This window comes from Syngnathus leptorhynchus, chromosome 10, assembly GCF_054491065.1.
Source record: "Syngnathus leptorhynchus isolate UIUO chromosome 10, UIUO_Slep, whole genome shotgun sequence".
NCBI classification, from domain to species: domain Eukaryota; kingdom Metazoa; phylum Chordata; class Actinopteri; order Syngnathiformes; family Syngnathidae; genus Syngnathus; species Syngnathus leptorhynchus.
The window spans coordinates 1,298,251-1,321,313 of record NC_141204.1 but is presented as its reverse complement, the minus strand read 5'-3'; the positions used below and the strand labels follow the sequence as shown (position 1 = coordinate 1,321,313).

Here is a 23,063-nt window from a genome sequence, read left to right as displayed (position 1 = left end):
TGAGTCAATTGATGATAATAAGTAACCTTTATGGGACTGCGCAGTGTTCATATGTTTTCACCGCTTTAAATTGGCTAAAATTGCATAAAAATGACACACGAGGACGAGATGGACCATTAGTCTCCATTTGTGGAAAAAAAAAAAAAAGGGAATTTGACCATATTTGGGTTTGGTTATATGTATTCTGCTTATCAAGGTAACGTTGGTTCCACCTCATGCTCGAATCATCCGTTATTTTTTCAAACACACAATTGTAATATTACAGAGTAGTTGCAAGCGACTGTACTGGTCGATGAATTGCTGTGACAAAACGTATTTCCCGTACCTCGCTGTCGGGGGAACGTTAAATGTGTTAGCTGCTGATAATAAGCTCTTTGAAATCAAAGTGCTGCTCTTTCAAAGTATTTGATGCTTCTTTTTTTGTGTGAACAGATGGAGGAATGCGTCATCAAGGTTGATCAAGCTTAACAATTTAGTATTGGAATGGAGCCTATTAAACCATTTGCTGTCATCCTATCAGTCTCAGAAGTGATTTATCCCTGGGTGAACTCATGAAATGGGTTTCATCCAAATCACTAAGCATGGGATTGATTTGAGTCTCCAAAAGCTACTTTGTCGGAGGACAGTGTAACATCCAATCATTTGCAGAGTACAATGTTCCATTCCAACCCATAAAAGGTGCTTTCCTCTTGTGAATTGTCTTTGCTCGCAATGACTTTATAGCTGTGCGATATACGACTAAAGGTATACAGTGGCGCACTGGTTAGCACGTCCGCCTCACAGTTCAGAAGGTGCGGGTTTGATTCCGCATCTGAAACGGGTCACACTTGTGCACTTTACTTGTAGGTCTGCTTGTAATGACATTTATATCATCACCAGGATATGAAATGACCAATATGGAGATATAAGATTTGATTGTGAAGCAAGTGTTCAGGCTCAGTACTTTGACTTTCTTTTCCTGTTGACAAATCTCTTGATCAGTGTTGTGTGAATAATCAAGCATCAATGATTAGCAAAGTGTGGAAAGCTCCACTGTTTAACATTCCAACTTGCAGACGCAGTGCATTTGTTAGAAACTCAACATTGAAGGTTGACACTTTGGTGCTGAGCTGAGCTGAGATGTGGCTCTGCAATGGTTTTATTTTTTATTTTGTGTATTTTTTTTAAAACGATTTGGAGGAACAGGAGCGTGCTGTCTGTCTCTGTCCCTCTCTCTCTCTGTGTCTGTGCCGCCTCCCACCTCCTCCACTGCACCTGCTCCTCCCATCCTGCCTTATTCTCCTCATGTTCTCTCCAAGTGATGCTTCTCAGCTACGGGAGGGAGGGAGCGGTGCGCACGAGCGATCTCTCGGGATTATTTTCGTCCCGTTAGAGGCTCGCTATCGACGGACGAAGGATTCCAGAAATGTGGGCTTTTTGTCAGAGTCGGATGGAAGTGGACAGGACATTGTGACTGAGTGACTGAGTGACTTCGGGGGAAACAAGAGTGGAGATCGGGGGATGTTGGAATCTCAACATGACACGTAAAGAACGAGGATGATCTTTGGATAATATTTTTTTTTTTTTAAAGTGAGAGAGGGTCGCGATCAGCAGTTTTGCAATGAAGTGAGGGAGAAGAGCGCACGCTCGGTAACTTCGCCATGAAATCAGTGTTCTTCAGCCGCTTCTTCATCCTGCTGCCTTGGGTCCTCATAGTCATCATCATGATCGATATGGACAGCAAAAGAACGAGCTGGACTCCGATGGATGTCCCGCGCGGCAAGCTGGGTGTCTCCAAGAACCATTCGGCCCTGCCGGTCATTTACGCCATAACTCCCACTTACACGCGAGCGGTGCAGAAAGCCGAGCTGACCCGATTGGCCCACGCTTTCCGTCAGGTTCCTCACTTCCATTGGATTGTGGTGGAGGATTCCACGGTGCGCACGGATCTGGTCAGCCGCTTCTTGGCTCACTGCGGTGTGCCTTATACGCACTTGCACGTCTTCACACCGCGCAGGTTCAAGCGCGCCGGGATGCCCCGTGCCACCGAGCAGAGAAATTTGGCCCTGGGGTGGCTCCGGCAACACCGGACGCGCCGGGACGCGGGGGTGGTCTTCTTTGCGGACGACGACAACACTTACAGCCTGGAGCTGTTTCAAGAGGTCAGAGCCTTTTTTGGCATTTTCAGCACTGGATTAAAAAAAAAAAAAACGGAGTTGCTTCATAATGTCTTTCCAAATACTGCATTTTAATATCAGCAAAAGGCATTTGGTTCCAGATGAGCGTACTTTGGGAAGAGCGTCTGTGGAGCGCCCACGAGCCATTCCACACATGGCTGCATACCAAGAAAATCGTCATCATCATGTTCTTTCCCTAACACAAAGCTTCCTTTCAACTGTATCACTCACTTCATTTGTTCGTCTTTTTTTTTTTTTTTCTATATTGCATGTCCTCATTGGGGTTCTGGCTGAGTTTATCCCAGCTGACTCTGCATGGGTGAAAGATGGAGAGCTGATTTGAACATGAAGGCAATCCAACACACACTGTGGCAAAAACAGCTCTCCGTCTTCTCCCATTTGTGGTCATCACCATGTTTTGAATTGATGTTGGTCTGATTAGAATGAACTGGTACCACCAAACAAAGTGCAAGCAGCAAGCCTATTGCTCCTTTCACCTTCATGGCAGCATTGACACAAATGTGGTTTTTGCACATATCCATATGGTTGAATGCCACACAGCCATGCATAATAGCTAAAGGCTTCCCTGGTGAAAAATGCTTTCAGCCTCCCTGGGGAAATCAGGGCTCCCATCATGGTCCAATTTTGGGAATACCTTCAAATGACTTTTCTTGCAAATGGCATCCTTGGAGTGCTCAACTCTTATTGTTGTGCCCTCACCATGCCCAGGTTACTAGCCTTAGTGCTTGGATATGCATATGCAATCTATTTCAACAATTTTAAATCATACTCGTTAATTATTGAAAAAACAAATATCCTCAAAATATCTTGTTGAATTTTGCTTGCTCTGTTGTTTTTAATTATTTTGCGGCTTTTGTACTGTGGTTTCCACGCAGGGATTGCCCCGCTGGAGTCGGTTCTGCTCCGTTCCGTGTTGAATGTGGCAGCAGCGTAAAAGAGCATCTGTTTTATTCTCTGTGATAGAAGTCTGTCCTCCCTCACACTTGCTTCCCATTTCATTAGCAGCACTGCTGTGCCAGTAATGGTCTGTCATAGAGAGACAATGGGCTGTCAGAAACCCGGAGCGAACCACTGTAGGCTGAAGGCTGGATGATGACAAAAATAAAGAGAGGGAGCTTTGAAATCCAATGCATTCAAGCAGCTCTTGTTTAGATTTGCATTTGATGAGAGAATTCTTCCACGTCTTCTGCTCTGCGTCCAGCCCGGCTCTCTGTTGATATTGTGTCGACTTTTACTTTTCAACTTTTGTCCGCTTCTGGGTCCAAATCCTGCTCCACGTGGGACATATTGAATCAATACAGGGATAATCCCTCAAATTGACATGAACTTGATCCCATCAGTATGTTAATGAATACACACAAAAATAAATGTCGATTTTTATTTTCTTTGCTAATTTACACAAACAAAGTCAATTAGATTTTGTGGTGGTCAGATGGGGCCTGGATTTAAAAAAACAAAACAACTCCTGGTCTTTTGTTTGCATCATGTAAATCTGAGGGGTCATAAAGGATTATCATTTGCAATGCTTTAACGCAAATTTAAATTTAAAAAGATGAAAACAAATACCCAAGATGTGATTAAAACAAGCTATGTTGCACAATTGCATTGCATTACCCTGCTTTGTTGTTGATTAGAAACAAAAGAGACTGCCCAGTCCGTTAAGAGACTACAGCAGAATAATCAGCTAAATGTGTTACAAACAAGCCCTTCTTCCCTCGGATGAAAAAAACATTGGCAAATGTTTAACAAGGCTCCTCACTCTCGGACTGGAGAGAAATCAGGTGGAAAGGCAATTTGCATGAGGATCAGCATGAAACGCCTTGTAAATGTAGATAGAAGTTCTTCTGACAGCAGAGAAGTGACGGCTCACCACCAAATGACAGTATGTTGATGAACATTTGTTGTTAGCCATTTGAGTCTCTGTTGGGTGCATAGACGTGCAAGCTCGTGGCTGGCTACCTCCCTTTCTTATTCCTGAAAAGCCGAGTGTGGGAACCGAGGGGCTTTCAGCTGACGCCAGCGGAGCAGAACCCTTTGATGCAGCTGCAGAAGGAAGCCTGTCATCTAGGCAAGACTTTCGTCAGACCTTTTTTTTTTTAAATTATTTCATTCTACTAAGGCCAGACAGCGTACATTGCTAATTTTAGGGAGCAGGTATGATGCGGAGATGGAACCCGTCTAGAGAATGAACATTCCATGCATTGAGCCCATTATAAAGGTTACGTCTTTGGATCAAGGAACCGGAGGGATATGAGAAATTCAATTTTCCCAAAGTCCCTATGAGCAGTTATCATAATTACATAGTGTCGAGGGAGAAATGAAAGTGGGGGCTATAATGTCGGAGGAGAGAAGCGGAAAGGAGACCGACCTCGCTGTCGGAATTCATTCCTTGTTAAGAAGGGACAAGAGAAGATGGTGACAGGAAATGTAAAAAGGTCTTTTCCGTAGAAGCTTAAGTTGAATTACAATCACAATTACAAAGTTGCTTTAGAATTTCATTGAGACATTCCTGGTGAAATCAAAATCAAATACAAGTAGAATAAAGTGGAATTGGTTTTAGGGTGAAGTCTGTCTTTTGCCCCAAATAATGGTGGAGCCAGCAACCAATCCTCAACTGCGATGCTGATGTGCTGCATCACAAGGTTGGCACACAGAATGAGCTGCCAAAATGTTCTCGCTGTCCCTGACATCAATTTGGCATGGCCGCTACCGCCACTGCTGGATTATCAGCATAACATTTACTTTCCATCGCTCTAGTTTCCAGAGAACGGTGGAGGAAAAGAAAAAAAAAAAGAAAGGGCATGCAGCAGGAATGCTGCAGAGAAGCATCTATGTAAAAACTGCAAGTTATTTCACATTCATCATTGTGAATAATGCAAATGAGAGATTCAGCAATTCACTTCCATGAACAGTTACTTGGGGTCATTGCCATTCATTTAAAAAAAAAAAAGTCATCCCTTTCTTCAGAAAGAGAGGATTTCCTCACTCAATCCTATTTTAAATAGAGCTTGCACTTTATGAAGCAAGCACAGTATGAAAGCACCTTCATCTATTTTGTTTAAACCCGCCAAGCATTCAACCTTCACACATATAATGCACCATTGCATCCCAGTTTCATCGCTCAGCCCCACTTAATTCCGTTCATTCATTTTCTCTTGGCTCACTTCTCCCTCTGACTGCCTCTTCCATGCATATTAATAACACAAAGATAAAAATACACATGATTCAAATCAAATCCAAACATTCACACGCCGAAGGCTCTTTCTTCAGGGCAGGAGGTTGGAATTGATGGATTTGATTTTAGAGATGGCATTACTTAGCTACAGTATTTGTTTGCCGGCCCAAAGTCAGATTTGATTATCCGGCCGACTCGAATTGCTCTGAGACGTGGCGGGTCCAATAAATACGGATTTTTTTTTTTTGTCTACTCGTGCGTCACGTGTTTACTGACTGAGTCGGTGTCATTTGTCACGACTCGCTGTTTGTCATTTAATGTGCGGGAAAGATGAATGATTTGTTATTGGCGGCCAGCAGTTGCCCTCGGGTGAAGCGATAATGAGATAGGAGCTACTGAGAATTTACACGTCATTGTATTGTCCGCCGTAGGCTGTAAAAACCAAATGGATGTGTGGCAGAAGACGGCACAGATTCATCTGTGATCAGAGGCCAGCCTCTGGTCAGCTCTCAAAAGTGCAAGTGGACCGACAGAGTGGTCGTGAAGGATGAGTCATTTCCTTCACCCATTTCTGTTCTAATACTGGAAATATAATGAGCCATTAAACTAAAAGGTCCCCTGTTAGCTCTTCAACAATATTTGATCATATAACATTGACTTCCCTCTGTTCAGACCTACCCTATAAAAAAAATAATGCATCCTAAAACAAAAGTGCAAGAGAATTGGAACCAAGCCTTAATATTTATGTGAACGATGAGCAATTTCTCAGATCATTTCTCCATTTGACTTGAAAATGACAAAACTGAGTTTGTATTCAGCGGCTCAGCTGGAATTTTACCAAAAGTTATTATTTTCATCTTTTCATTTGTGCTCGGTGTAGACTTCTTGAGCTGAACAAATAAGTCTCCATTTCAGTCGGAGTCCTTTACAGAGCGATATTCAATGAAAATACTTTTTCTGTAAATCAGACAGAAAATATTTCACCATTACTTTTTCTCCGAGGAAAATAGTTGTTCACACACATATAAGATGAAAATGGTGACATACATCATAAACAAATCAAACATTGATTTATGTGGTGCTGACTGGAAAAAAAAAATCCTATTTTCATGGCCGGGTATAAATAAAATGAATGTATTTATTGAGAGTTAACACTTTCTTCCAATCCATTTTTGAAAGCATTTTCAAAAACAAAGTAGAATTCATCCTGAAAATAGAATTTTTGGATTCTCCTTTTCCTTCACTTATTTTCCCATCACTTAATTTCTGGGAACAATATAATAACAGAAAGGCAGCATTTATGACACAGTAAAAGCAAATGGTCCACTCAAACATTATTAGAGCCGTATACACGCCATTAGAGATTAAAAATCACCTCGTGTAACGTTCTTGATTTCCAAACACAGATGGGAGGTAGTTAAGTGATTTTGACCGTAACATCCATCAAAGTGAGCATTGTATTTTTGATAACTTTCAAATATATACAGACTCCGGATTCAATTCCTCCCAAAATGTCTGCTTGGATATTATTACGTGCTTCACTGCTCATCTCAATGTCATCCCAATTACAAAGCAATTTTTTCTGTCTTTTGTGCCCTGTCGCTGACAACTTTTGTCAGCGTCTCACTATATCTCCATTATGAGCGTGATTTGATTCCATTGGCTGAATTTCCTATTAAACAAGCCAGGCTGTATAACAGCATGATATATATGCTCCGCTAAACCTATTTGTATGAATCCAGGCTTAATTTGAAGTTTGTGTTGTAAAATCTCCCTGTGACGGCAATAACGTACAGATGGTAGTGTGTGTAAAGCGCGCTGCAAAATAATGCACCATCTGTTGAAGTGCTTTCAACTATCCTCCCATTTTGCTAAATAATGTCACCTTTACGAGACTGTAGGGATGTGTAAAGCGTGTATGCGCTCTGACATTGCAGAGGACTTCATAACTAATTGTGCGTTTCGGGGCGTAAATCCCAAAGTGCGGGATGTATGAGCTGCGACAAGTAAATAGTGTGACCTCATAGCACATCATTCAATTCAAAGTGGAGCAGAGTAAACAAAAGATATCAAGGGAGAAGTTAGACATGAATATTTCATGCTTTCCTTCTTGACATGTGACTGTTGAGCATAAAAAAAAAGGAGCTTTGTACAAGAAAGTGTGTTCTTTTCATTCCCACAGGTGGAGTGAAGTGACCAATTTTTTGTAGGTATCTGTGGTTGAAATACAGCATTGGAATAAAAATCAGCAAAGCCATCCCAAGTTTCAACGCCAAATGTATCCGTCCATCCCTCCATTGAATGGTTGTTTGTCTATATGTGGCGACCCGGCTTCATCAGTTTGGATGGGCGCCAGCTCACTATAGCAACCCTAATAAGGACAAGCGCAACAGAAATCTAATGAATGGCTGTCCATGAGAGCCAGGATTTTATTTTTATTTTTTTTACTTGACGGTAGAAAATGCAGCTTCAAGAGCAGCATCATGAATTTTTCAGATAAACAGTGTGGGGGGGTGCTTACTGGATACATAGTATAAGTAGCACATTCAAAATGTTCCATTCTTCTTGAAACAACAAGAGAGATTCCAAAAAAAACGGAACCTCGGAAGGAGAAAGCTTTCACATGCGGTGCTATGCCTGACAAATTCGGAATATATGAAGCTCAGCCTGAACTCCGGTGGAAATAAAGTGTCAAACTCCACTGTGCTTTCAGATCATGTATTCAAAGTAGTGTCTCATCAGCAGTCAAACCGGGACTTCAACAACAAGGATGAGTGTCAGCCTCTCTTCTCTTTCCAAGTCTTCTTTTCATCCTTGATTCCACAAGGTGGAAGAGCTTGGAGAATGACCTAAGAGAGGCCGGCCAGGGACGGAGGTTTAATTCTGATGAACTCAAGGGAGGGGGGCAGTCAGAAGAGGGAAAGAGCTTCAAAGCAGTTTCCATCTGCGTGGCTCAGAGGCGAAGGACCTGAGGGTCCCGGCGCGACACGGGTGTTACAGTGGAGGGAGAGCCAAATAGCAGAATAGAGCAACTAAAAATGAAGCATTAAAATCAAACTGGGCTCCATGGATTTCCTCAGCCAGCATTTCAGAAAAAAAAGATCCACTTCAAGCTATTCATGTTCATCTGTGGGATTAAACTGCACAAGACAAAAAGAATCATGTGTTGTTTGAGAATGGCCAGCCATGGAAAACACCATTTTAGGTTGAGAGCTTGTCCATGCAGACAGATCATATAATACTCGCAGAAATACATACATAGCGAAAAGATAGCAAAAAGTAAGTCCTGCACGTACGTTTGTGTATGCGTGCGTGCATACTATGTTGTTTTGTCACGAGCACCTGCCCGGTGGCTTTTTGCGTGAGCGAATAGCAGCGGGTGGCCAGAGTTAGAAAATAGAACAACACATACAATCGCAATCACAGTAGGACGAGCTACAACCTGGGATGGGAGTTTGCTAGATAAAAGGAGCCTGAGCCTTGGATGGACTGACTCAATTTGATATATCATAATCATAATAATCATCATAATATAGATATACCGACTTCTTCTGTGAAAACTGATTGTAGACTGACATTGTCCATTTTCTTTCTCTAGATGCGGAACACTCGACGTGTATCTGTGTGGCCAGTGGCGTTTGTAGGTGCCAGAACATATGAGCGCCCAATAGTGGCAGGGGGCAGAGTTGTGGGCTGGTACACTGGCTGGAGACCAGATCGGACCTTTGCCACCGACATGGCAGGTAAGACATCCTCCATTCAAAACAATGTGGATTTTTTAATACTCATGCTGAAAATTAATTCCTTTTCATGAGGTCTTAATTGTTGCTATGGTGACCTTCTTCCATCTATTGTCAGAATTCAGGAGTCCTCACTAAAAATAATCACAATACGTACTGTCTGTAATATGTCTAAAGTCACAGACAATATGGGAAGCAAATGGCTTGAAATGAAAACAAGTCTCAGAGCAGATGGTCTTGGCGCTTCCACTGCACTTTATCCCAAATAGAAACATTTCAGCCACACATTTACTTGATGTTGATGACTAGGAACCAAAGCATAATTAGAGTTGATGCTTTCAAAACACATATGTCCACAAAAGTGCCAAATGCACTGCGGCCGGCCAGCCGACCGACCGACCGACCACACATGCACTCACATTATCTCAAATATGCACTTGTCTGCCCCCGGGATTATTGTTAATTAAACCCTGGTAACAAGAGGGAGCATCCTTTTCTTTCTACTGCCTTGCTCCACCACCACAACAAGCACTGGCAGCACGCTCTTCTTCTCTTTTGCCTAATCTCCCTCTTAGACTCTCACATACAGTGGAGTGAAAAAACAATTTTTCCTCTTACTTTTGTTCCATTCAATTGGCATCTTTTAAATCAAGAAAAACAAATTTCGCACTCAAATTGTTTCGAAAATCCATTTGTAGCAGAAGGTTGGCTGGACAAAGCCATCCTCCATTAAATTTGCCATCTTTTGTAACTCGCTGGATTCCTACAGAGCTAACACAATGCTGATGCAGAACCCAAAGCTGTTTTTCATCTTCAAGTGGGAAAACAAGAATGCAAAAAGTAAGCATTTGACAAGAGGCCAAATACACATACGCACGCAATAATTCTCCTCATCTTTTCACAGCAGCTAGATTTACTGCAGTAGCCATTTTTTTGCATTAAATTGTGCTCCAACAACAAAAGATGTGCTGAACCAGTCACCATACTTGATTGACTTTTAAACGATTATTCATAGGGTGACAATGAGGTGACTGTGAGCCCTTGAGTGGGTGCCAGTGCTCGCTCCAAAAACTTTACTGTTGGACAGCGCTGCATTGTTCTAACTGCACGAAAGCGGCGCATCTACAATGTGACCTCATTGAGCTGGACACAAAGGAGCCACCACCAATTTTGTGTGTTTGTATACAGTAGGGACACACAAAAGCACACTCAATTCCATCATGAATCTTTTCAGAATGACACACCTGCCAGCACATGAATTGATGCCAGCGGACTTGTTTACATGTTCCAGAGAAGTGACAAGCGTGCAATTGTCTAAGCGCACATCAGAGCAGAGCAGAGCAGAGCAGCATCTCTGCAAATCGGGCCACCGCTGCACCTGTGCACACACGGCAAACAAGAAAATACACAAACACAACACGCTGCCGTCGAGATGGCGGTGACTTTGCCCAAGTGGTGCTCGCTCGCTCGCTCGCTGCTGGAGAAGTGGTCGCTGAGAAGGACATGAAAGTGTTTAACCCGGAGTGACCTTGTCGGTTCGATGCTGCTGCTCCCGAGGCAGTGAGATGGGATGGGAGACTCTGCACGAGGTTACAACATCACAACATCTATATATACACACACACACAAATATATTTAGATATAATATGGATGATTTATCATTATAATTTATCATATTTAATATATATATATAATGATGTTACTATATATTATTTTTATTATAAATTATATGAATATATATATATATATATAATGATGTAAAAACTGACTGAATGTAAAAAATCCAAAGCATTTTCTTGCACACGTGTGGGCAACAACGGAATGCAGGCAGCTGAGCTGGCTGAAAACTTAACTCATGGGGGTGATGTATGTGCACGGCCACAGTTTCTCTGTGTGAGATGCATGCTGACACATATCTCAAGAGGACTGCTGTCTGAGAGAGAGAAAGAGAGAGAGCGCTGCGTTTCATTAATTCAACATTGCTGCAGTCAACAACATTCTGCTCAGACAGGAGGAGAGGGAAATGAGAGATGGTCAGGATGCTGAATTACTCAGGGTGAATTCCCCAACTAAAACCTTGATTGCCACGCTGCGCTAGCCGATAACTATTTGCATAAACAAATATTCAATCATTATGATTAGACCTTGCATGACGACTGCAGCTAGTTCTGAAAGGATGAGGTCCCCGTGAGCAATTCTGTTCCACTAAGTGCACCCACACTTTCATTTGTCACGTTGACATTTGGGTCCATGTCATTATCACCGTAATGGAAATGTTACTTTGATTAACATTAGTTATTACATGCCCTTCATCGTTTAATTATGCACATGTCAGACACCACGGCCATCAAATCATACGTAGGTTACTGACATTGGGTATCGTTATTATTTTTTTTGCCAATCTCCGGGAACAGACTTACAAGCTCCCCCTCTTCAATTACCCCAGTATAGCTTTTTGAAATGTGGAAATAAGGCAGAATACCTGGAAAAAAACTTTCAAATCAAGATGCTGAGGCAGACATGTCAACAACTATTCCCATCATACTGCAATTGACGCAATAGTTCAAACTACAAAAATAACTAAATGCAAAATAAGCTTGAAGATGTGCAGTCATGAAGACGACGACTCTGTGGAGTCGTGTCAAGTCCCCGAACAACAAACAAGTTCTAAACAAATTGATCTCACCGAGCATTGGGCCAATTAGCCGCATTAGTCCGCTTTCATTGAGGGCTGACGATCACACATTTTTATATATTCAAAACAACCGGAGGCAGTCTGATAACCAGAGGCCCCGCTCTTGAATTTTAAGTACTTGTGTCAATAAAAATGACTTAGTATGCTCATAAAACTCCTGGCAAACACAGATTAACTACAGGCCGAGGCAGAGAGAATTGTCATCCTAGCAGAGGCTAGCCCCAATCGACGTTGAATCGGCAAAAAAGGAGGAGGCAGGCGCTGCGATTTTAAAATCATCATTTCAGTCTTGGGAATTGAGCCTACTTCCTGCACAAAAAGCAGCTTTATGTATCACAATGCTACCTAGGAATAATTAAAGTCATTTCATAATTATCATTCAAATATTTCCTGGAGTCGATTGTGACATTTTCCAGCAGACGTGAAGGTGTTGACTGCATTTTGTTGAACATTAGAGTTCTTTGTATTTTAGCTCAAATAATCAGCTCCCTCCCCACACACATGAATTTTAATCAACTTTTAACTAGATTGATGAATTCTTATTGCAGGCAGTCCATTATAACGCTCTATAAAAGCATCAGTCTTATGAAGCTTTCCAAAAGCGTCCCATCTCCATAATGCAATTACCGCTGAGGAATTGCATACCCCTGTACTAAATTAATTTCTTATCAGCCATATCATAGTCATTAGATACATGAATGCGTGCTATCATCATTACCTGGTGTGATCATAATAGCCTCATAATAGGCTTTTAATGCATGCCGGCTAACCTCTTCATGCCTCCCCTCTGTCCTTGTTCCACCTTGTCTCCCTTTCTCCTTTGCCACAGGTTTCGCTGTGAACCTCCAAGTCATCCTAGCGAATCCGAGGGCGCAGTTCAAGAGGCGCGGCAGTCAGCCCGGAATGCAGGAGACCGACTTCCTCAAGCAGATCACCAAGGTGGCCGAGTTAGAACCCAAGGCCAACAACTGTACTCGGGTTAGTGAGACAGAACCACTGGAAGTCTTTACAGCAATACAAAAATGCTATTTGACATGTGCCCGGTCCCTAAATGTACGTAGCTTGATACTGAAGCATTTTGCTAGGCTGAAGCTGTTTTCATTTACGTATCCGCGGTGCACCTGACAATTTCGTGGCTGAAAGTAGACCAAACCTTTCAACAGGAGGAAGTTGTGGTGCAGGAGGAAGAACACAAATAGCTTCAAATGCGCTCATATTCCTATCACTCAATTGTGACCAGTCTATCCATCCATCCATCCATCCATCCATCCATCCATCCATCCATCCATCCATCCATCCATCCATCCATCCATCCATCCATCCATCCATCCATCCATCCATGCATCCATGCATCCAAGAACCAACCAACCTTTAATGTAATGTTGGAGGAAAGCAGCATGCCAGGATAAAATTGATGCAAACACAAGGAAAATCGCAATGCCTAAGGTTTTTTTTTGTGTGCGTGTGAGAGAGAGAGAGATCGAGAGATAAAAAAAGAATTGCTTGAACTTGCAATGGCTGTTCTCTCCCCACTACTGTATTGACAGCATGAGTCACGCATAAAGCCAGTGGCCTGCTCTAAACGTAGACGTACATACGAGCTTGAATAGACTAGAAACAGTTTTATGCGAGCGAGGCAGTCAATTGTAGTCCTGTGCTTAGACAGCTTCGATGGATGGTGCTCATCTTAAATCACTGCAAGCCCTTTTTGGCACGTGCTTTTATGAAGCCACTCATCCTTCTGACAACCATCACTAAGGTGCCTTCAAATACCTGCTGAGAAATGGATTCTATTACAAGCTTTCAAGGGAATCATCAACTAAAAGTATTACGCTCCAGTGTTTCCAGGGTAAACAGGTTATATTTATTAGCGCCCCCCCTCCCTGTTGTTTTGGCACTGTTGGCATTTGTTACTGAACAGAAGATGACATTCTGAAGAAAATACAATTTCCTTGCTATAACCCAATGATTCCATTATTAGTTTGAAATTGCACTGGTAATCAAATGGTCAGATATTCCAGGTTATTTCACGCCAGCTATTAAGCATTATTTATTTCATGAATGATCATTATCACCAATTAAAATCAAAACTGTGTCGCCTTCTGACAACCATCACTAAGGTGCCTTCAAATACCTGCTGAGAAATGGATTCTATTACAAGCTTTCAAGGGAATCATCAACTAAAAGTATTACGCTCCAGTGTTTCCAGGGTAAACAGGTTATATTTATTAGCGCCCCCCCACTCCCTGTTGTTTTGGCACTGTTGGCATTTGTTACTGAACAGAAGATGACATTCTGAAGAAAATACAATTTCCTTGCTATAACCCAATGATTCCATTATTAGTTTGAAATTGGACTGGTAATCAAATGGTCAGATATTCCAGGTTATTTCACGCCAGCTATTAAGCATTATTTATTTCATGAATGATCATTATCACCAATTAAAATCAAAACTGTGTCGCCAACAAAAAGGAGAAGCCCATTTTAATTTCTTACTCATCTTCTCACTTCCAGATTCTGTTTCTTTTCCCATTACGTGATAATGGAATTCTTTTTGAACTGGCTTTTGCATTCATGTAAGTTTAATGTATGCATGAACCATAGAATAGCTGCGTGGTCAAGGTTGGCCCCGACTTAATGTTGCTTTCAGCGACGTCACGATGTGGGCCACATTAAATATTGAATCATATAAGGGTGCTTTCCAGAATGTTGAAACATTTAAACCAACAGGCCAGCTCCATTTTGTGTCCAGTGTAAAAAAAATATTCGTTTTATTTTATAAGACGATGAAACCACTACTCCTTATGGAGTGTATGTGTGCATGTGTGTGTGTGGCACTGCAGTATATCCCTGGAGGATTATTGGTTAATGTCTCCTGCAGGAAAGAGGATAAATATTCAGACCTGCTGGCTCATCATTTCCAGTCGACTGCTGCTGCAGCTGCTGCTGACAGCTCTGTGTTGAAACTATCGCTACGATTATCAGCCCCATTACCTTTAATGGGGCTGATATGAATGCTGGCCTTTAACAGGCTGTGACATCATCACTCATTTCAATGGCAGGGCGGCAATTATGAGATTCATTTCAGAATGAAAATATATGTCACCAAGTGACATCATTACTCAGTGAAGGATCATTCCAGTCACAATATGACACCGCTCAGTTCATTCATTGGGCTGACGTCAAATGGACGTACCTGGGTGTTCCTCTCCAAATGGGCCGTGCAAAAGCAAATTTATTCATTCACGTTCATTACTCAAGTTAGAATTATAGACCGAGAAAGTATGCTGAAAAATAACTCATCCATCAAAATATAAATACACCAAAATTCTTCTTAAGTATCTTGCCATCTTTGGTGGCATCAAAGAACCAAAATAAGTGCCAACACACTAGTAAGGAGAATTGCAAACACACACCAGCTTGTTGGATTTCCTTCACTTTCTCCTAATGGGTGTCAAGAAAAAGGATGGCCTCCACCTGAGTGTAAATGCTCAGCAAGGGCGTGCGTATGTATTCATTTGAGTCATTTCTAGCTGTGTTTGAGTCATATTTGCTGTTAAATCTCTTTTGATCAGCACCTTTGAGTAGTAGCGCACATAAAAGCTTTGCGGGAAATCGATGGTAATGGAATCCCGCTGCAGTTGTTGCAGTTGGAAAGATCTCCTTTATTAGGCCGAGCAACAATCATGGCTTGCTTCCATGCTCCAAGGCTAGTTTCATTGCGGCAAGGTTGGCTGTTGTTGTGAAAGTGAGCCTTTTACCTGCAGCTCCATTCACGAAGCTGTAAAATGGTCTTTTAATTGCATTTCAAATCTTTCTGGCTGTCGAGCAAGAATGTTATATGCTCAAGTCGTCATTGAATATATATACAGTTGAAGAATTTGGACAGGATCAGAACTTTCCCTCGGTGTTTACAATAAGTGAAAGTCTGAACACAGGTAGACAAGATAAAGAAGTGATTGATGGAAAGTTTCACAATGACCATAGTGGTGGTGTTGTCTTGTCTGACAGTATGAGTTCAGTAACTGCGTGAATTTGTCTGGCTCTCTTGTCGCCTTCTTGCTGTTTCAGGGACCTTGAACAAAAGATGTCAAAAATCAATAGATGCACCTCAAACAAGACTGAAAAATGACACTTTAGTTTATTTCATTTGCATTGACCTTTAGTCTTTTTCTTTTGATAAATTGTCTTTTATTCTATTATTGTGGGCTTAATGTGTCTGCGGCAACCAGATCTGATTTATTTTGCTTTCTTGAGTGGTTCTCCTCCTGGATTGCATGCTGTTTGATCCATTTGTTTATTAGGTTTATTGCAAGGGTGCTATTAGTCTTCAAGAAAGGCGGTGGGCAAAACATGTCAGAGAAATAACTTGCTCCCGAACTCCACGCATGAAATGAAGTCCATACATATATATATGCCATTTTTCTCCCTTTCTGGATATGCTATTAAGGGTGATAAAACACCCAGGTAAGGGCGTTTTGTCTCCAAGTCGCTGCAGGCAAGAAGAGAAAAGTAAAGAGTGAAAGAAGAGATCATGCAAAGCCATCAGAGAAAATCTCGGAGATACCAAATGTGATCAGGATATTTCAGGGTAACATTCCGAGTGCAGGTGGGAATACACACACACACACATATATACATCTCAGTCCCCACAGCTCTGGCACACTTCTTGGTGGATGGCGCATTAGTCTCGTTAAGTATGCAAAGTGGACCAATTAGTGGCACAGTGGGCAGGAAGTGACATATTCCAAGTGAAGAAGCCCACACGCACACACTTGTAATATTTTCAGCCTGCTATAAATCAACGCCCCTGTGAGTCTCAGAGAGCAAGAATGTTCCTCTGGAGCCACAAATGTCACACACATCTGAATTATAGGCTAATTAGCTTCAGGCAGAGAAGAATAAAAAAGAAAAAAAGAGGGGGAGCTTAATGAAATGAGTCTTGACACTCTTGTTGAAAGCATAAATGTTTGCATGCGCTGCACTGTTTTCTTCTCAATATGCTGTGACACTGACTGCAAAATGTGGAAAAGAGCTGTCGCCATGACTGTTTGCTGAGGTGTCACACTGCACACTGACTGGCACAAAGAAGCAAAATATGTAAAAAAAAATAAATCGACAACAAACAGAATGTAGTAATGACAACAAAAATCCCGATTTCAGTTTTGACTGACTCCGTCTTTCCTTGTACCTTCACGTTTGTCATTTGGCACCCACCCACCCGCTAGCCATTTGAGAGTCAATATCTGTCAGTCTTCCACAGCGCTCCAGATTTTTAAGGGTGGTATCTTCTTTTTCCTTATGCAAATAACTGTGGCTTGTTAAACAGGTTCCCATCATATTTGGACAAAATTGCAAAAATAATGGTGGCCCAAAGAGCAACCCCAAGATCTTCCTTCCTAACTGTGACTGTCGATCAAATTTTGATGCAGTGCATGAATCCCATCTTTTGGCTTGTGGCATCAGTCTCCCAAAAAGCTTTCAATTGCTGCCAACAGTGTGGAGCCAAGTCCATGTCATTTTATTTTTTAAATACTTTTACAAAAATAATACATACAGTTGATTTATTCATTTATATATTTTTGTGTCATGATCAAATGTGCTGAGAAATTTGAGGCCAAGTTTTATTTTATTGTTCAATTTTGAAATAAGGCATCAACGTGATTTTTGGGCGTTTTTTTTTGTAACTCAACTGCTTTTTGTTGCTTGTTCTCCCTAGGTGCTGGTTTGGCATACACGCACTGAGAAGCCACACCTTGGAAATGAGTCAAAACATCCTAAGGACACTGTGGTCATTGAGGTGTGACCTACGAAGAGAAGAGTATTTTAAAAGGCATTCAGGATTCCCATCATATCTGAGCCGGAACTGGCTTTCTTTGGTGAATAATGACATAACACGGAGGAAGTGAATCAGTCAAGACACGTCAACAGGAACAGTGAGAGCTCCTCTATCTATTTTCAACACCTGAAGGATGCTTCCGAGCTGACAGCTAGAGTGTAGTCAATCCCAGCTGACCTTGGTCCCGGACTGCCCAGCTATCAATTCGAGAGCCGCGATGGAAAGTCTGCAACGTTAACCTCTGACCCCAAACAAGACTGTATATTTCTTCCATCCATGGTTGTTTCAAGAAATGACAACATTGTGTTAAAGTGTGATTATTTTTGAATGCATTACTGTCGGTGTACTGTTGCTAAACAATCAAGGTTTGCGGTCTGTGTAAAAATATTGGCCGACATTGTTTGACGTAGCGACTGGAACATTTCTCAGCGATACTGATAATGACAATTTGGGATGTGCATGACTTCACTTTTGTTTGATCATTGTGTCTTTCGACATAGAGAGAAAACAAGTTTAAGATTTGGGTCAAGCAGAGTGCAGTTTGCCGTAAAGCAATCGTTACTCGATTATATCTGGAAGCAATTAAGGCAAATTGGATTTCCTTCTAAAGAAGGAACCACCAAGCGATAAGAGTCCGAGTAAAATCCATATCAAATGTTCCAGGAAATATTATTTTGCTGAATGCAAGTAGGACTTTGAACATTCCCAGAAAATTGTCAGCCAAGAAGACCTTGTCAAATGCCCGTCCATAATCTAAGATTCCAGTGCTGTCATAAAGTATTTGCCCTCTTCTCAAATTCCTAATTTCTTGTCTAGATTTGAATGTTCAGACAAAGATTTGCTTTAATTCAACAACATGGTTCGTGCGTTTCAAGGATCAAATACAAGTCCAGAATTTGACCAGGCCAGTCCTATTATTTTTCTTTCTTTCTTTTTTTTGAAGGTATTTATTGACTTGCAAGTATGTTTCGGATTGTTGTCCTCCTGCAGAATCCAAAGCTGGAGGTCAGAAACTGAAGGCTGAACATCCCTGAAGATTTTTTTGATGCAGGACAGAATTCGACCTTAAGAGAGGTGCGAGAGGCTTGCAGCTTTTTAGATGAGCTCTTGGGTTCCTTTGTGACCTCCTAAATGAGTCCTCACTGTGCTCTTGGGGTAATTCTTCATCCCTGAGTCACATTTTCTCCATTTTTGAATAACTGCTCTCTCTCACTCTGGTTTGCTGGAGTCCTAACCCATGAGGCTTTGTAACCCTTCTCAGACTGAGAAATGTCATATAAATTATTTCGCATCCGTTCTCAAATTTTGTCGCAGCTTTTTGATATCTTCTGGACAATTTTCTTTTGTCGGACAGGTTCTATCTATTTAAGTCCACCAGGTCTGGAGGTTAAATCAAAAACTGGCCTTTGACACTAATCTGCATATCATTTCAACTGATACATTTCACAAAAGCTGTGATCTATTGTATTTCAATTTGTGAATGTAAAACCAACTCAAGTGACTATTTAGAAAGGTCTCACAAAAAAACAAAAAAAAACAATGTGAAATTTCTATTAGCTTGGTTTTCACCTGTCTTCCGGATTCCGTGATGTCTTTACAGTATTCATAATGAATAAAATATTAATGTGATAACAGTTGAACGATGCCTAATTACGTATTTGCACAAATACAATTGGAAGACATTAGTGTGTGCTGTAATACAGGATGAAGTAGAGAGCGTACAACAACATTTAGGATTCAACATCCTTTATTCCACGTGTTCTGCTGGTAAATGCAATAGGATGGAATTCCCAAACAACAATACAGTACTCACACAGTCTTGGACAACAACAGATGCACAGAAAAATGGTTTGTATTAAGCACCAGAAAATGTAAACACAAATGTAAATAAACCTGGTCTGCTGTCGTGTCATCCACACTAACCATGTTATTATGTTTAACTGTGAATATGTGGCAGAGGGACCCTGTTACAAGTGAATGTGATTCTCTGCGTGGTTTTTTTTTTCTGATGTGTGCATTTGTACTGTTGCTTTTACTCTCAACGGCAACAATGCGAGCAAGCCGGCATTTTTCGCCATGATGTGATTGGTTATCCAGGTTTATTTATGTCACACTAATTGTGCTACTCTTGTACCGCACGCAACAACACACACAATAAAAAATAAAAAAGGATGCCAGAACACCGGATTAAGACTCAACCATGGATTTGAAATGGCATTATATAGATGGAAGGAGGAGACTACATTTGAAATACATATTTCACATATCTGTTCCCTGACGACAATCTTGAGACAAAACCACAATGCACCGAGATGCAGCGCTCGCTCTGCGGTATTTAAAGCGCACCGAGATGAATCGCTGTAATTCCACGGAGGGTTAATTTAGCTTCAGGAATGCAAGAGAGGTCTACAGAAAAAAAAAAAAGAAATGACTTTACTGACTCATAGCCCAGGAGCTTGATCTGACTTTGTGTAATATCCAACATGGCTGATACTCCTAGGAGACCTTAGTTTAGGACAACCTAACATTCCTAAAAAATGAAAAACTGCTCTGGGAGATGCCAGCACCAGACAATTGTACATTGAAATGATGATATGCCGAGTTGAAAACAGCTTTGATATGGCGTGATTCCTTCTTGTGACTGGCCGCAAGTCAGCCCTCAGCCCCTCAGGCTCTGAAACCGTATTGGTGAATAGACGATGTTGTGATCATTTTTGGTTCAAAAAAGATCGGTTCTCCTTGTCTTCGCTCATTTTTTTCCCATGCCTCCTCATTAGGATTACCCACAGTGGTGCAATTAATCTTGCCAAAATTGGATTTGATAAATCACAGTGGGTGTGCTAAATAAATCTATTTGCATAAACTCCTGACAGAGCAAACAAAATGAACTGCTTGGCAATTTAGTGCATTTGACAGATGCGATTCTTGCTATACTTTTGAATCCAATAATGACAATGATTTAGTCGAAGCAACTACCTACTTTGTTAGTTGTATCGGCTTTTCCAAAATGACAAGCGCATAAAACATCGACAAAGTTTGATCAAATCGATTTACAAACGTCACATGACACGGCTGGGTTTTAAGACTACGGCTCCTCAGATGGGATTCCGACACCGATTCGAAAGGATAAACATTCCTCGATGAACAGTGGAACCTCGAATATGTTTTCCCAACAGAGATGTGTGGTTCTGCTGTCATTTGGCATAATCAACAAACACATAGGTGTCTGAGAAATGAATCACTGGCTGTGGGGGGAGTTGAACATACACACAGGAAAGAGGAGACCAACCACCACGAGGGAACCATATCTACTATCTATTCATTTGTATGATATTATAGAAGTACAGTATTACATGACTATAGCGAATACTCTGTCCAGCAGTGTTTTCTATTGTTACTGTACCTACTCTTCACACAACACAAACAGGAAATGCCAATGAAGAAAAAAAATGTGACGAAGGCCAGTGCTCCCACCCCTATTTTATTGTCTTGGCTTTGTAGAAGAAACGTTGGAGGATGCCTGTTAAATCATTCACTGCCAGGACAGTTCAAACGGATCGTTAGGCGCCGATGGCAGTGAATGAGTTAATTTGGTGGAGGTACAACAAGCCGCACGCTATATTTTGGGGTCACTTCCACAGCTGAGTGCTGAGGGTCTGCCCGGAAGCTATCGGCGCTGGGGACCAACTGGCTGCAGACGTGTTTGATGGTGCTGCGCCTCCGTTGGTGGCCATGCCTGACATCTGCTGGGATAACTGCGGGAGAGAAGAAAACAAATAGAATCATCAAATCAAATCCATGATTTGACTTACCAATTCTTGGTGCTGGCTATCCGAATACATTCAGCTAAAAACACACAGTGTACCTCCCTTTTTTCCTTGAATCTTACTCTCCCAAGCACTCCAAGTGACCTTGTGACACTTCCCCACGAGCGCCTCTATTCAGTACCTCATCTGCTTCTCTCCGCTTGCCCTCGGTCTTCCATTTTGTCTTATCTATTATGAGTGTGCCTCGGTGCTGCACCACTCTCTTATCTGGTCATCTGAGAGTTTTGTGCAGGTGTGTGTGTTTGCACACACACACGCATGCACATGCACACTAAGAGCCAAAGCAATCTCAAACGTGCAGCGGCTTTTCAGTCACTGTGCCTCAGCTCTCACACACACTCACTGACAATAAGAAAAGACACACGTATTTAAGTTCTGCACGCACCTGGAATAAGACACAGTAGCTTCATATCAACAGTATTTTGTAAGAGTGCACACATCATTCTGTCTATTGTAATGGTCGTGTTTTCTTTTTACCTGTCCCACACTCCAGTGTCCTTGCTGAATGGCGCCGTGCATATTCTGCTGCGTGTCTGCGTAGCTGCAGTTAGGTAGAGTCATGCCTGACATCATGGCCCCTCCTCCCATCATGGCGCTGTTGAAGCCTTGCTGTGTTATTTGAGGCTGGCCCAAGTGTATTCCTGGAGCACAATACAGTAGTCACTCCAGTGATTTGGATTGGGAAACAATGGAGGCTTTCTCAAATTTGAGTCACACGTGCACACGCGTATGCACGCCCCCACGCACAAACAATGCCCGACCCTCCTCAAAGAAAAGGAGGCAGGGAGAGTGAGTCTGCTTTCACTTCACTGGTTAAGTTGGACACCAGAAAATGGACCTGACTGCCTTTCATCACACTGACCTTTCATCTGCCTTCACTCTGATCTGTTATTCTGATTCTTGTGTGCCAACGGTGTGTGCATGCATGGCTCAAACATGATGATTTGTAGACACCCTACCTCAAGAAAGTTATACGACACATATTTATCCACTGTATGTAATCATCATCATCATCATAAAAAGAAAATAAATCGGCTTAACATGACTCATGTGGGTAATTGTAATGTTGAGCGTGTTAGAATGTGCCTGGCGAGCATCTAACGGGAAACAAAAAATTCCATTATAGGTCTGATTGGCAAGTGATAAGCAACTTCTCATGATGATGCAGCAAAAGGTCCGGCTCGCTATTAGCTTTTGCGGAAGTTAATGGTATTGGCTCAATGGAAGGTACGATAAATGCAGAAAAAAGTCGATCGTGATTAGCCTCTGAAAGTGCCTTTCTGGATGAAACCATAGTGGGGGGGGGGGAAGAATGATAGTGCTTGTTGTATGATGAAACTGTAAAAACTCTCATGGTTGTCATTTATCCAAGAATAGTGCGTGTGCATATGTTTTGTATATTACCTTGGCCAGTAGCAGACGGTTGCTGGCTTTGTGGCTGACTGCCCACTGAGCTGGTGGCGTACAGAGACAGGATGGAGTCTTTGGATAAGAGCTTTTTCTCCTCTGCCCTTGTGGTGGTACAGGTGGAAGTAGAGGAGGAAGATGAAGAGGTGGAGGGATCTGATGGCTGAACTGCTCTACTGGAATCAGGCTGTTGGGTCAAGACA

General features: G+C 41.9%; 2 protein-coding genes across 3 annotated transcripts in view; one reads left to right on the top strand and one right to left on the bottom strand.

Annotated features, from left to right (window-relative positions):
* Positions 1 to 1,328: 1,328 nt before the first annotated feature.
* Positions 1,329 to 19,852, top strand: b3gat2 (beta-1,3-glucuronyltransferase 2 (glucuronosyltransferase S)). Its single transcript, XM_085922434.1, has 4 exons — positions 1,329 to 2,141; positions 8,951 to 9,095; positions 12,617 to 12,765; positions 17,507 to 19,852. Exons 1-4 carry the CDS (start codon positions 1,641 to 1,643, stop codon positions 17,591 to 17,593), a joined length of 882 nt encoding a protein of 293 aa, XP_085778560.1. The 5' UTR covers positions 1,329 to 1,640; the 3' UTR covers positions 17,594 to 19,852.
* LOC147049810 (stromal membrane-associated protein 1-like) overlaps positions 19,385 to 23,063 on the bottom strand; it is a 21,327-nt gene continuing 17,648 nt past the window's right edge. For both annotated transcript variants that reach the window (XM_085922432.1, XM_085922433.1), the window contains exons 9-11: positions 22,858 to 23,047; positions 21,931 to 22,094; positions 19,385 to 21,381 (exon numbers count right to left, since the gene is read on the bottom strand). In XM_085922432.1, the coding sequence (XP_085778558.1) occupies positions 21,256 to 21,381; positions 21,931 to 22,094; positions 22,858 to 23,047 (480 nt within the window). In that variant the 3' untranslated portion in view covers positions 19,385 to 21,255. The remainder of the gene's footprint in view (positions 21,382 to 21,930; positions 22,095 to 22,857; positions 23,048 to 23,063) is intronic.